Below are 12224 nucleotides of genomic sequence, written 5' to 3' on the forward strand. Positions count from 1 at the left end.
TGTGGGTGGGTGGGTGGGTGGGTGGGTTTGGTGGATGGGTGGGAGGGAGGGTGGATGTAGTGCCAGTGCAGGCATGTAGGTATGTAGATCCTATGGTCCTGGAGGGCTGCAGGGGTTGCAGGGTTTGACTGGAAACCAGAGCTGAAATGCTCAGTTGAGGTAGCTGTAACTATCCACACGGTTAGCTTTGATGTAATGATGTGTGGTAAACAGGTTTTTGGTGTTCCTTACATGGTGATTTGACAGAAGGATACCTGTTACTTAATCAACAGTAAGTAACGCCAAACAGGTCAAGCAGCCACTTGGGTGATGTTTGGCGGCCATTTTGTGTCAGAACACTCAGTGCTTTGGGAGTCATTTGTGCAGTGTGCACCACCTCCAACACAGGATCATAACTAAAGTATGGCCCAGTGGTGATTTTCCATCAGAATGACATAAACACGTAAGCCAGTGCCTACATGTTCCAACAGGTCTACACGTAGGCACGGGTTGTTTTTGCAGATGGTTTTGCAGATGTTGACAACCTCTCTGAAGTGTCCAGGATGGGTGGGACTGGGGGAGTCCATTTGGGATAGGGAGAGGGGATTTCAGGGAAGAGCTGATGGATGAGCAGAACCAGTGGACTAATGCGTTTCTCACATTGTACCAAGCTGTAATCCCATACACTCCTCCTCATCTTTTCCAAAGACCAGACATGGCAAATTCCTGGCGCAGACAGTCCACAGACAAATACACCGTCCAGAGTGAGGAACGTTGGACTAATTTTGTGAAGTAATTCTTCCAGTTCAAACGCCGAGGCTGAGAAATGCCGGTGTTGAGGGAGGGATACTTTAAAACATTTACTCCCTCACGTGGAAATATCTGCATCTGTTGGTTTTCTTGTGTAGTTTTATACTGAAGACATTTCTGTTTTAATGTGTAGTAGGAGTGAACTGTTAGCATGCTGGCTATGTAAAGTCGTATTTGGGATGGGATCTGTGCTGGGATCAGTGGTGTCGGCTAACTCGTGCATGCCCAATTAGAGCAGACACTTTCTACAGGCTCCAGGTCAGCTAATTAGCTAAACGTCTTTAGCGAGTATCACTGAACGGGTTGCCAGACGTTCAATTTTTCCAGCCTGTTACTCGTAATAAGATCCCGCAGTTATAGTCAATCACACCTTGCAATTGCTCCTCTTTCACAAATAATATCGTTGAGAGGGCTATATTATATTTGACACAGTGGTTTTCTTTCAGTGCTATTCTGCCAGTGCTTCTATATGTCTAGTCACTTTGACCTAAACAAGAGACCTACCTCAAATGAAATTTGAACCAATTGAAGCATGGGCGGCAGGATTTATAAAACCCCTAAATTACCTAGATGACATGCATTGTATTAGTCTTTACAATATTGCTCACGTCTTACTGTGTTTTTGCACAACCATTCTTACTGATCCCAAATCCAATATAATTTCCTCCTCTTCCTCCTCGCCATTTCCGTTGGAGAATAGCTTGGAGCTCTTGCTGCCGTGTCTAGACAATAAAGCCCTTCATAAAGTCATGGCCGGCACTTCCTCTTCCCTGCCTTTGGAAATGTTTCATGAAAGTTTAATCAGCTGCCTGGCCAGGACGTTCGGCTCAAAGGCCCATCCTAGGCACCTTCTCCAGCTGTTCTCACTATGCGCTTTCTTTCCTCTGTTAAATGTTCTTGTCTCCCCTCTCTCCCTCCCTCCTTTCTCTATTTACTCTGTCTGAATAGTAAATTCCTAGGATCATCAACTAGATTCAACCATGGGACGATTTTTTTCTTGAGCGGATGGTCATGATTACTAATCATTTGTAGACTGCAAATTGATTGCAAGAAGCCCAAACAGATATAAGATTTGACTAAAACAAAATCATTTAAAATATTGCTTACATTTGTATACAATCCGTGTGTCTCTGTACTATGCATGAGAATAAGATTTCCTAAAGTAAAATCACTGATTTCCTGGTGTTTTTATATTCTTATATCCAACAATGAAAATAATTTTTGCTCAGAAAATTTTGGGGCAAGTTTTCTCCCTACTCTCTTTCCCATATCCTTTATTCTCTTGCCCCCTCTATTCTCCATTTCCCCGTTTCGTTCTCCCTCCAGGATCCAGATGTCCCCGCTCTGCTCCTGGCCTCCCTGGGCCTGCCCTGTTTATCACACACAGAGAGAGAGAGAGAGAGAGAAAGAGAGAGAGAGAGAGAACGGAATACATAAACAGAGAGCCTGAAGGGATGAAGGGACAGTAGAGAGAGAGGTAGAGTGCTGCAGTGTTAACCCTGTCAATGTTCTTTGTGTGTGTGCATGTTGCTCTGTTTGTGTCACTAAGTGCCTGTGAGTGTTAGTACTCAGTAGCCTTACATTCTTGGTTATCAAGGTGCCTGAACGATTCCCTAAGCTCCAGTCAGTCCTGGACTGACACTATGATAAACATAACCTATGAAGAGGTCATGTGCATTGCTATGGCGATAATGATTGGGTACAGGTCGACGTTCCAGCTAGGGCCGGGACAATACCAGTATCACCATAATTTTTTCCATTATAAAAATTAAAACACAAAGCAGAACAAACTCTTTGGTCCTTTAAAACCCTGCTGTGCTGGTGAAAAGTAGCCAATGAACACTTCCGAAAGGACAATCCCCACAAACCCATACCCCCACCCTTACCAGCACACACACATGCACACACACACACACACACACACACACACACACACACACACACACACACACACACACACACACACACACACACACACACACACACACACCCTCACCCCCATCCTCACCCGTACACTCCCACCCTCACACACACCCCCACCCTCACCCCTACCCCCTCACCCACACACCCCCACCCTCACCCATACCCCCCACCCACCCTCAGACACACTCCCCCACCCTCACCCCTACCCCCAATCTTACCCCCCACCCTCACCCTCACACACACACCCTCTCTCTGATCCAACAGTGGATGTCAAAGGTACAGCCTTGAGGAAATAATATTAAAAACAATACAGAATCTAATAGGGCTTTCTCTTTCTCTCCTCCTTGGTCGCAGGGAGCAACTGAGACTGTTAGAGCACTGTGGACCAGCACCAGAGAAGAATACTGGAGGACCAGACAACCACTACTACCCCTGAGCCAAGCATCACCTGGCCATACACTACCAACAAACACCGTTTGGAGAAGCAGGTATTGTTTTTCCTGAAGAGGGGGCTAAAAGGGGTGTGGATGGGTCATCCTTTTCGGTTCATTTCTTTTGGGGGGCATTATTTTCATCTGGAGAGACTGATATGAGAAGTGTTCTGGTCTTTACCTTTGATCTTGTGCTGCCAGTTTCTGTTCCAAAAACTAACAATGTGTTCAAGAGATCTAACTGTATTTTGTGCAGTTTGCTGCAGTCTTGCAGGGGGTGTTGCCATTCAATTAGAATTAGAACAGGATTTTGTGCAGTTTGCTGCAGTCTTGCAGGGGGTGTTGCCATTCAATTAGAATTAGAACAGGATTTTGTGCAGTTTGCTGCAGTCTTGCAGGGGGTGTTGCCATTCAATTAGAATTAGAACAGGATTTTGTGCAGTTTGCTGCAGTCTTGCAGGGGGTGTTGCCATTCAATTAGAATTAGAACAGGATTTTGGCACAAGTGTACTCGCAGATTGTTTCTTAGTTAAATGTCTCTCTTGAAAAGTATGTTTTGAAGTTTGTTAGTGGAAAGAAATAATGCAGTAACAGATTGATAATGACAGCAGTGGAAGAGTTTATAGAAATGTTTGTGGTCATACACACATCCTTAAAAACGTAGGTGTTGGGCTAAAGAATGAAACATGAAAGGAACAGAGGCCTGCATTATGAATATGCTCCCAAATTACCACCTTTTTACTGGCCACGGTTCAATCCAGCACTGAACATTATCAGGTCAAGAGCAGGTGGTAAATTGAGAGCATATTCAGTGTGCGGGCCTCTGTTCTTTCCAAGTGGAAGAGTTTATTCCATAATCAGTCTCATGTAAATATCCATAGATACTATTGTAAAATCTGCAGAGATAAAAACTGCATCATGTTTCATATTCCAATGCCAGACATAGTTCTGCTTTCCAGAGCCTTGTAGTCTTATGTTGACACAGGGCTTGTTTAACACAGCTGTAACTGAGCTGAATGTCCTCTGATCAATGCTGGAGAGAAGTCCATTTCATTTCAGCGCAGTCATCAAGTAGAGCTGAACCCAACTGAAGCCCGTTCAAACACAGTCCTTTAACTAATTAACATAGCTGGCTTTGACTGGAAACCTCTTCCAGGAAATTGACATTATCATACTCCTCCACATGTTTCTTTTCAGATTGTCAAACAAGGAAGTGGCCAACATTTGTTTTTCCATCCTGCTTTGTTCCATTCTGCAACATAATCAGAAGAGTCACAAGTTAATACAGTGAGATCATGAAAACTTGGTTGTCACTTTGCCATTAAATCAATAGTAATGTAGTTATACTCATGAAAATCCTAATGGATGGATTCCCTTGGGGTGCATATCTGCAGTCTAATCTTTCATTTGATTAGAGACATCTGATTTCCATCAAGACGAGGTAAAAACATGACTGAAGTATTGCCAAGTTACTGTGGTTGGTTTGCAGTGCAGAACACTTCATTAATTGTTATTGTTTGTCCATTTCATGCACATTTCTCATGACCAGTTTTACTATATAGTTACTGCTGATGTGTAAGTGCCTCTAAGGAGAAACAGATGATTTTTTAAATTAAATGTAACCCTTATTTTATCATGTAAGTTGACTGAGAACACGTTCTCATGTACAGCAACGACCTGGGGAATTGTTACAGGGGAGAGGAGGGGGATGAATGAGCCAATTGGAAGCTGGGGATGATTGTGTAGGTGTGGAGCACTTGACTCTGGCAATGACCACACCTTTCTCCATCTTTATTGATATACCAGCTCTGCTAGACTGCTACCACTATAGAGTGGTGGGCGTATGCTGAGGGTGTCTTTTCAACAGCGAAGTGTTTTGTGATGATGATGGAGATCAAACAAACTGTGGACCGTTATCTGAGAGCATGTCAGATGAGATGCTGTATATGCCAAACCAGAAACTCACATATTTTCATTATAAGTGGACATGACGTAAACAATATGCATCACTGATTTGCAACTTCCAGGTTTTGAAAACAGGACTTTAGGACTTTTCTATTTTTGAGTGAAAGCAACATGGTGTCTGTTCCCATTGAGGTCAAATAACCTGTGAGGAGATAGGCACCGTGACTCAAGCACAGTCACTGTTCATTAAGGGGTTAGAGTGTTTCTACCTCTCACATTGTGTTGAGGAGGTACTGTATTGTGTACTAGCAGCTTGCCAGACACGAGACGATCCCTATTGGTCTCTCGCGGCACATCTTGGATCAAGGCTAGCTCCAACCTGGACAAGCCAATCAGATGGGATTATCCCAAGGTATTAGGTGGGCCTATGGCAGCTTCAAAGCAAAACAAAATGACCTACCCATCCCAGCTAGCCCAACCCCAATGCTAACTTGAGAACACTTTGCCAACCCAGTCTACACCTTTTAAATCCCCTTATTTTCATTCTAACCCCACCCCATTAAGTCTCATGTCTGGACAGACCGATCTGTACTTAATTGTACTGGGTTTGATGTCTTTTAAGGTCAGAGTCTGATTGTGTCCGATTGTGCTGGAAGATTGTTGGGTGGGTCCGCATCAGAAAGGATTTAAACAAATCTGAATCATTGGCAAAAGTCCATTTGTTCCCACAGTGTATAATTTGTTTGGAGTTCTCTGAATTCCAATTCAGAGAACTGTCAGAAAGAACACCAAGGACTGAAAGACATTGTCAAAGCCATACGTTGTGAGTGGGATTATCCTATGTCGTGAATTGGCCCAAAAGAGGGCCATCAGCACATCCCTTATCATGCCAACACAAGGAGACACTGTGACCATATTTCTCCTGGGATTTTATGGCCAAGTCACTATTATGAGGAACACATGGATTGCTATTGCACCATTCCGCACAAAAAAAATGAGGAGAAAAATTTGTTTCTTTCAAACAGAGTTGAGTTGTTCCATTCAGACATCGCTGCCTGATTAGCGCTAAGAACATTAGAGATCTCAGCAGGACATTTACCTGAAGGACATAAACAGAGAGATGATGCCAAGTGCCAACTATGGGAGAACGGGGAGTGGACAGAAGGGTTAGGGTGGTTTCATAGTGAGTATAGGCCCGTATTAGCCTGATTTTGAGTGGGCCAAGTCTCACAGCCTCAGCTACCACACCGTCGCAGGCTTAACAGGGAAAAAATCACCACATGGATTATGACCTCTGATTACAGGCCTCTGATTGGCCGAGAGGAACTACAGTGTGACTGTCAATGAAGGGTTCCCGCCAACTGAATGAAGACACCGATGGTACAAATACAGGGGAGGTGAGAGGTGTTTCTCTGAGTTTGGGACTGCAGTTACTACCACATTTCTTGAGCAAGGCAGAAACAGGGCGCAAAGACAGACTTTGGAAAATCACTTGAACTCAAAGGTACGTGTGGGTCTAGGGGACGATTACATTGGGTTTCCAGTTTGAGGAAAAGTAGGTATAGATCTGACTTTGCTTGCAAACTAATGGTCACAAAGACAATGTGAGTTCAGTTCTGGGAGGTGAAAGTTGAGGCACATTGAGTGGCTGGACCTTTATTTGGCGATTTTCTGCATTCATTTGTACTATACTGTAGGTAATTGCACTGAAAAACCAGAGCTTGTGAATGGATTTGAGGCTTTGAACGAGTGAGGCTCTGGAGAGATTCCAGTTATGGTCTTTACGGCAGTTTGCTTAACAGGAATTTCCCATTTGACAAATGTGTTAAGTAAAAGTAACTTTTCCTGACCTTGGCCAAACTAAATACTAGCAGCTATAATTATGGTCAGGTAGAAAGTTTAACCCAACAGTTGGGTCTCTAAGGTTAGAGGCATGGACACATGGTGTTCCATAGATCTTTGGCCCCATACAGTGAGATACGAGATGCCAGGGGCCCCATGAACAGGTGAGCGGGCCACGTCTTTGAAGTGGGCCCAGCCATGGCATAACCAGGCCTGTTGAAAATGAGTTCCAGACCAACGTGTGGAGCACACACCAAGAATTTAAACCAGCACCAGATGACAGTTGAGAGGAATCAAGCATTCTGGGACAGGATGGGTGGATGTGCTATTGCAGAGTTTAGATGCCTCTGAGTTATTGTCTGCCTCTGTCAATCTCTTTGTCACTTTGGCTTCCTGTCTCTCTATCATCCCCAGTTCCTCTTTTCTCCATGTTTTTCCTCTTCTATGTAGGTTAATTCCACTTTCTCTGTCATGATTGCGTGGAGAATGTATCTGCTTTTATATGCATCTGTGTACCGTATGTATAAATGTTTATATGGCATTCCACGGCTAGGTGTGTTGGTGGGTACTTTAATTCATTACCAATGTCAGGTGTAACAGATTGTGCTTCATCCACAACAGAGTCAGGTGGATTTGGTTTGCTCTGTGTTTTACTCCTAAAGGAGCACCCAACCTCAGGCCAACTTCAACTACCTCTTGCATGTGCCGATTTGACAGATTAGCATCCAATCAGAAGTATTCGTGTAAGGCCATTAGCTGACCTGGCAGTGCGTCCTGTCCTTAAGAAAGCTTATAATCTCCCATGGACCCAGTGGACAGCTGGCCTGACCACATGATGTGCCAACGCTCATTAACTTAATGTAAACTCGATTGCTAATGACCTTGCTTCAATGCAGGAGATTTGAAGCTAGCTACGGCTAGTTTGGGCTAGCCATTGATGGAAGGCCTGGCAGTTTTTTCAATAAGGGACTAAATTAACGAGACACCTGGAATCGTTGTTGTTTACATGTGAATGAACTTAAGGCAGCTTGATGAACACTTGCACACTTAATGCACCATGTCCAAATAAGCTCATCTGTACTTGAAAGCACTTAATCTAAAATAAGGTGAGAGGAAACGAGACTCTCCTATAAAAAAACAGGATAGGTCACAATGAAGTGCTAACACCTACCTGTAGTTCTCAAGCCGGTCCATGTTGAGCTATCTTGGAACATGCAGAGATCATCATATGTGCATTTGGGTTGGTGTGTTTGTTCAACCATGTTCTTGATCTTCTCTTCAGGGTTTGTGTCTGTGCCTGTATCTGTGTCTGTGTTTTGCATAAGAGTCAGTCTCATCTCATGTGTTTTCTCTCTCCTCTACCCCAGGCTGAGTGTTAAGATGGCGCTTCTCCTGGCCTTTTCCTCCGTCCTCCTTCTGGTCGGTCCCGCTCTGGCCCAGAGCCCTGACATGTCCTACGGCGACTATATGGCCCAGTTACAGGCCTGTCCCAAAGAGTGCCGCTGCCCGCCCAGCTTCCCCAATGCCGTCTACTGCGACAACAAGGCTCTGAAGCGCATCCCCAACATCCCCCCACACACATGGTATCTGTACCTGCAGAACAACCTCATCGACGTACTGTCAACAGATGCTCTCCGCAACGCCACGCAGCTGCGCTGGATCAACCTCAACCGCAACCGCATCACCAGCGAGGGCATAGAGGAGGGTGCCCTGGCCGCCATGCTCCGCTTGGTCCACCTCTTCATGGATGACAACCTGCTGAGCTCCGTCCCAGCCAACCTGCCCTCCAGCCTGGAGCAGCTGCGCCTCTCCCGCAACCGCATCTCCAAGATCCCCGCCGGGGTGTTCTCAGGTCTGGATCGGATGACACTGCTGGAACTGCAGGGGAACAAGCTCCAGGATGACGCAGTGACCGAGGTGAGCCTCAAGGGCCTGAGAAACCTGGTCCAGATCAACCTGGCCAAGAACCAGCTTACCACCATGCCCCTGGGCCTCCCCATCACCATCACCCAGCTCTTCCTGGACAACAACGCCATTGAGAAGATCCCCGCTGACTACTTCAAGGGTCTACCCAAGGTGGCCTTCCTCAGGCTCAACCGCAACAAGCTGGGAAACGGCGGGCTGCCCAAGAACGTGTTCAACATGTCCAGCATCCTGGACCTGCAGTTGTCCCATAACCAGCTAACTCAGGTTCCTATGATCCCCTCAGGCCTGGAACACCTCCACCTGGACCACAACCAGATTAAGAGTATGTTTTTGACATGGTTCTAGTTTCATTGATACATTGACTGATTGCCTGGATGGTTAACTGATGATTGGTTTAAAATCCAGATAATTATATTATTATAATCAATGGAAAATGTTTTTGATGAGTTGTATGACCGTTTTGCTAAGATGGTGTATTTGCAATTGCAGGTGTGAATGGATCTGATATCTGCCCTGTGTCGGCTGATGCTCTGGAGGGCTATGTCACTGAGACCGCTCCTAAACTCCGCTACCTCCGTCTCGATGGCAATGAGGTCAAGCCACCAATACCCAGAGACCTCATGATGTGCTTCCGTCTCCTCAGGTCCATCGTCATATAAGAAACACACTTCCACCAGCCAATCGCATCTAGTTATAGTCTCCTGGATCCAAGGGCAGATGATTACTAACGAATGGAAGTGACTATGCTAATCTATATGGATTTTTGATCTGTGGACTACACATTTGCATACTTATGTTGACAACTACATGTTAGACGCCAGGGTTAGGGTCAAACCAAACTCTGTCAATTTAAGAATTAATGCAATGAATTGGTCAATAGAAAATAATGGGCCATTTTCAGTTGTTGAATTGAGTCTCCTGAATTGGTAGAATGGGAATGGAATTGACCTCAACCTTGTTGGGTGAAGGTCACCTGACAATCTGTAGATAGTGTGATTGGACTGCACTACTGTCTTTTGACCACTAGTTGTGCCTTATGTTCGTCCTATAGTCACAAGTGCTTAATGCAATAGTGCAGTATGTCTGAGTTGCTGAGTGTGCTGTTTCAATACAGCACACATTGATCTGAAAGTGGTAGAAAACCTTGAAATGGTGTTTTTCCAAAAAAGACAATCATTTACTATGGCAATGTGATTGGGACAAGATAAGAGGAATATTGTTTTAACCGTATGTATTTAAGGCATGTTGAATCTTCTGATGACTCGTTGTCCCCATTCTCTTTATTTGAATGGAAGATCATCTTTTGTGAATACCAAAATAATACTTTTGAAACATTTTATACTGCTCCTCTCTGACAGAATACCTTGAATTGATGATATCCGACTTGAAACCAAATGAAATGCTAATCCTTTTAATTTCAAGTTCTCTGTGAATATGAATATGTTGAGCTAACTTTAGACACATGCTAGTCCACACAAACATGCAATTGTTTGCTCTTTCACGTTTAGCTCATTTATTTCATTGTCTGTTTTCACTGAATTCACGTAATTCTTGATCACTGTCTCAAATGTGAAGTTCCATTTTGTACTCAATGGGTCAACCTTTTTGCAGTCATCTTACGTATTTCGCAAATGCCAAAGCAATTTTGGAATGCTTACATTTTGTTAAGTTGTGAATTCCTTATACAGTCAATAATATAAATAAAAAAAAATTCTGGAAAAACATTAAACGAAAGAAGAAATATGTTACATTAATCACCTTCACTTCTATAGACACACTCACAAACACACAGACAGACACACACATACAGACACACACAGACAGAGAGAGACTCAATCACACTAACAAACACACACAGAGACAGAGAGAGACTCAATCACACTCACACAGAGACCTAGAAACCACACATTCTTTGAGTGCATATTTGCGGTAGTCTCTATGACTTACTGCTTAATAGTTGGAGCGCTAAGATCTCCCAGAATGCACTCCCAAGCCGCTGGCCTGGTAATGATATCATGACGGTGTTGTCACTTTATGATCTCTCTCAGGACACATTTCCACCATTCTGCTATAGCCAATGTTTGGTGACCGATGGAATCAACAGTACAGTCAGAGTACTATTCTTGCAGGAATACCACAACAGTGGCAAACACACTCAGTAATGCAACAGCGTGCAAGAATTGACAGGGATTGATATTGTATGCCAGAAGCAAGCATTCCTCGTGTCAGTTGTGATCAATCACTCTCGCTTCATATCGCCTTCTTCAGAACTTTCTCTCCCTCTCTAAATCTCTCTTTCCTTTTCATGGTTGGTGTTTTTAATTGATTGTAGCTTCATATTTTAGCTGGTAACAGTCTCAGATTAAAATATGAATCAATTAACCTTCTCAGAATCATTCTGGGGTTAGTAAAATCAGAACTCCACCTGACCATAGCTATACACTGAGTGTACAAAACATTACGAACAACTGCACTTTCCATGACATAGACTGACCAGGTAAATCCAGGTGAAAGCTATGATCCCTTATTGATGTCACCTGTTATTAAATTCACTTCAATCAGTGTAGATGAAGGGGAGGAGACAGGTTGAAGAAGGATTTTCAAGCCTTGAGACAATTGAGACATGTATTGTGTATGTGTGCCATTCAGAGGGTGAATGGGCAAGACAAAATATTTAAGTGCCTTTAAACGGGGTATGGTAGTAGGTGCCAGGTGCAGCAATTTGAGTGTGTCAAGAACCGCAATGCTGCTGGTCATTTTTACACTCAACCGTTTCCCGTGTGCATCAAGAATGGTCCACCACCCAAAGGACATCCAGCCAACTTGACACAACTGTGGGAAGCATTGGAGTCAACATGGACCAGCATCCCTGTGGAATACTTTCAACACCCTGACAAATTGAGGCTGTTTTGAGGGCAAAAGGGGATGAAACTCAATATTAGGAAGGTGTTCCTAATGTTTTGTACACTTAGTGTATGTCACCATTCCTGGTAGCAGGTGTAGCACGATTCCCAACGATTCCCAATGATTCTAAACGATTCCAAACGATTCCCAGCATTCCAGCATAGTTCAATTTCTCTCACTCAGCAAAAACTCCAGTTACTTGAGGAGAAAGAAAGAGATAGGTTTGGGGGGTCGAGTGAAAATTGAGGCCAGAAAACCAGAAACGTAGGATTAAACTGACACATGAAAACTAGTAAGGTACTTCCAGTCTGTGTCTACTGCTCCGGCCTGGGTGGAAGTAGGAATAGCAGGTCCTAGGTCAGTTTGTATTTCCCTCCTATCGGTTTAACATTAGGAATTAGAATTAAGTGAGTTGACCCTGGATCTGCATTTAATTCCAACCTCTGCCTGATTGGGCCTTGACTGTGCTGCACCAAGACCCAAGCACAGATACAGGATTTGATT

At 44.1% G+C, this 12224-nt stretch overlaps 1 protein-coding gene across 2 annotated transcripts; it reads left to right on the plus strand.

The window, feature by feature from the left end:
• Positions 1-2961: 2961 nt before the first annotated feature.
• LOC115132918 (keratocan-like) lies at positions 2962-10153 on the plus strand. 2 transcript variants are annotated; one of them, XM_029665640.2, is made up of 3 exons: positions 2962-3200; positions 8258-9138; positions 9306-10153. In XM_029665640.2, the coding sequence occupies exons 2-3, from the start codon at positions 8271-8273 to the stop codon at positions 9473-9475; spliced, it is 1038 nt and encodes a 345-aa protein (XP_029521500.1). In that variant the 5' UTR covers positions 2962-3200; positions 8258-8270; the 3' UTR covers positions 9476-10153. The 2 variants fall into 2 exon arrangements, with proteins under 2 accessions (XP_029521500.1, XP_029521501.1); XM_029665641.2 differs by lacking the exon at positions 2962-3200 and adding an exon at positions 6421-6552.
• The last annotated feature ends 2071 nt before the right edge of the window (positions 10154-12224 follow it).

The sequence above is a fragment of the Oncorhynchus nerka genome, linkage group LG8 (genome assembly GCF_034236695.1).
Source record: "Oncorhynchus nerka isolate Pitt River linkage group LG8, Oner_Uvic_2.0, whole genome shotgun sequence".
Lineage (NCBI taxonomy): Eukaryota > Metazoa > Chordata > Actinopteri > Salmoniformes > Salmonidae > Oncorhynchus > Oncorhynchus nerka.

Excerpts from the sequence above, each read along its gene's own strand:
- LOC115132918 (XM_029665640.2), top strand. The coding sequence starts at position 8,271 with ATGGCGCTTCTCCTGGCCTTTTCCTCCGTCCTCCTTCTGGTCGGTCCC. Across the intron at positions 9,139-9,305 it reads GGACCACAACCAGATTAAGA|GTGTGAATGGATCTGATATC; the intron begins GTATGTTTTTGA and ends TTGCAATTGCAG.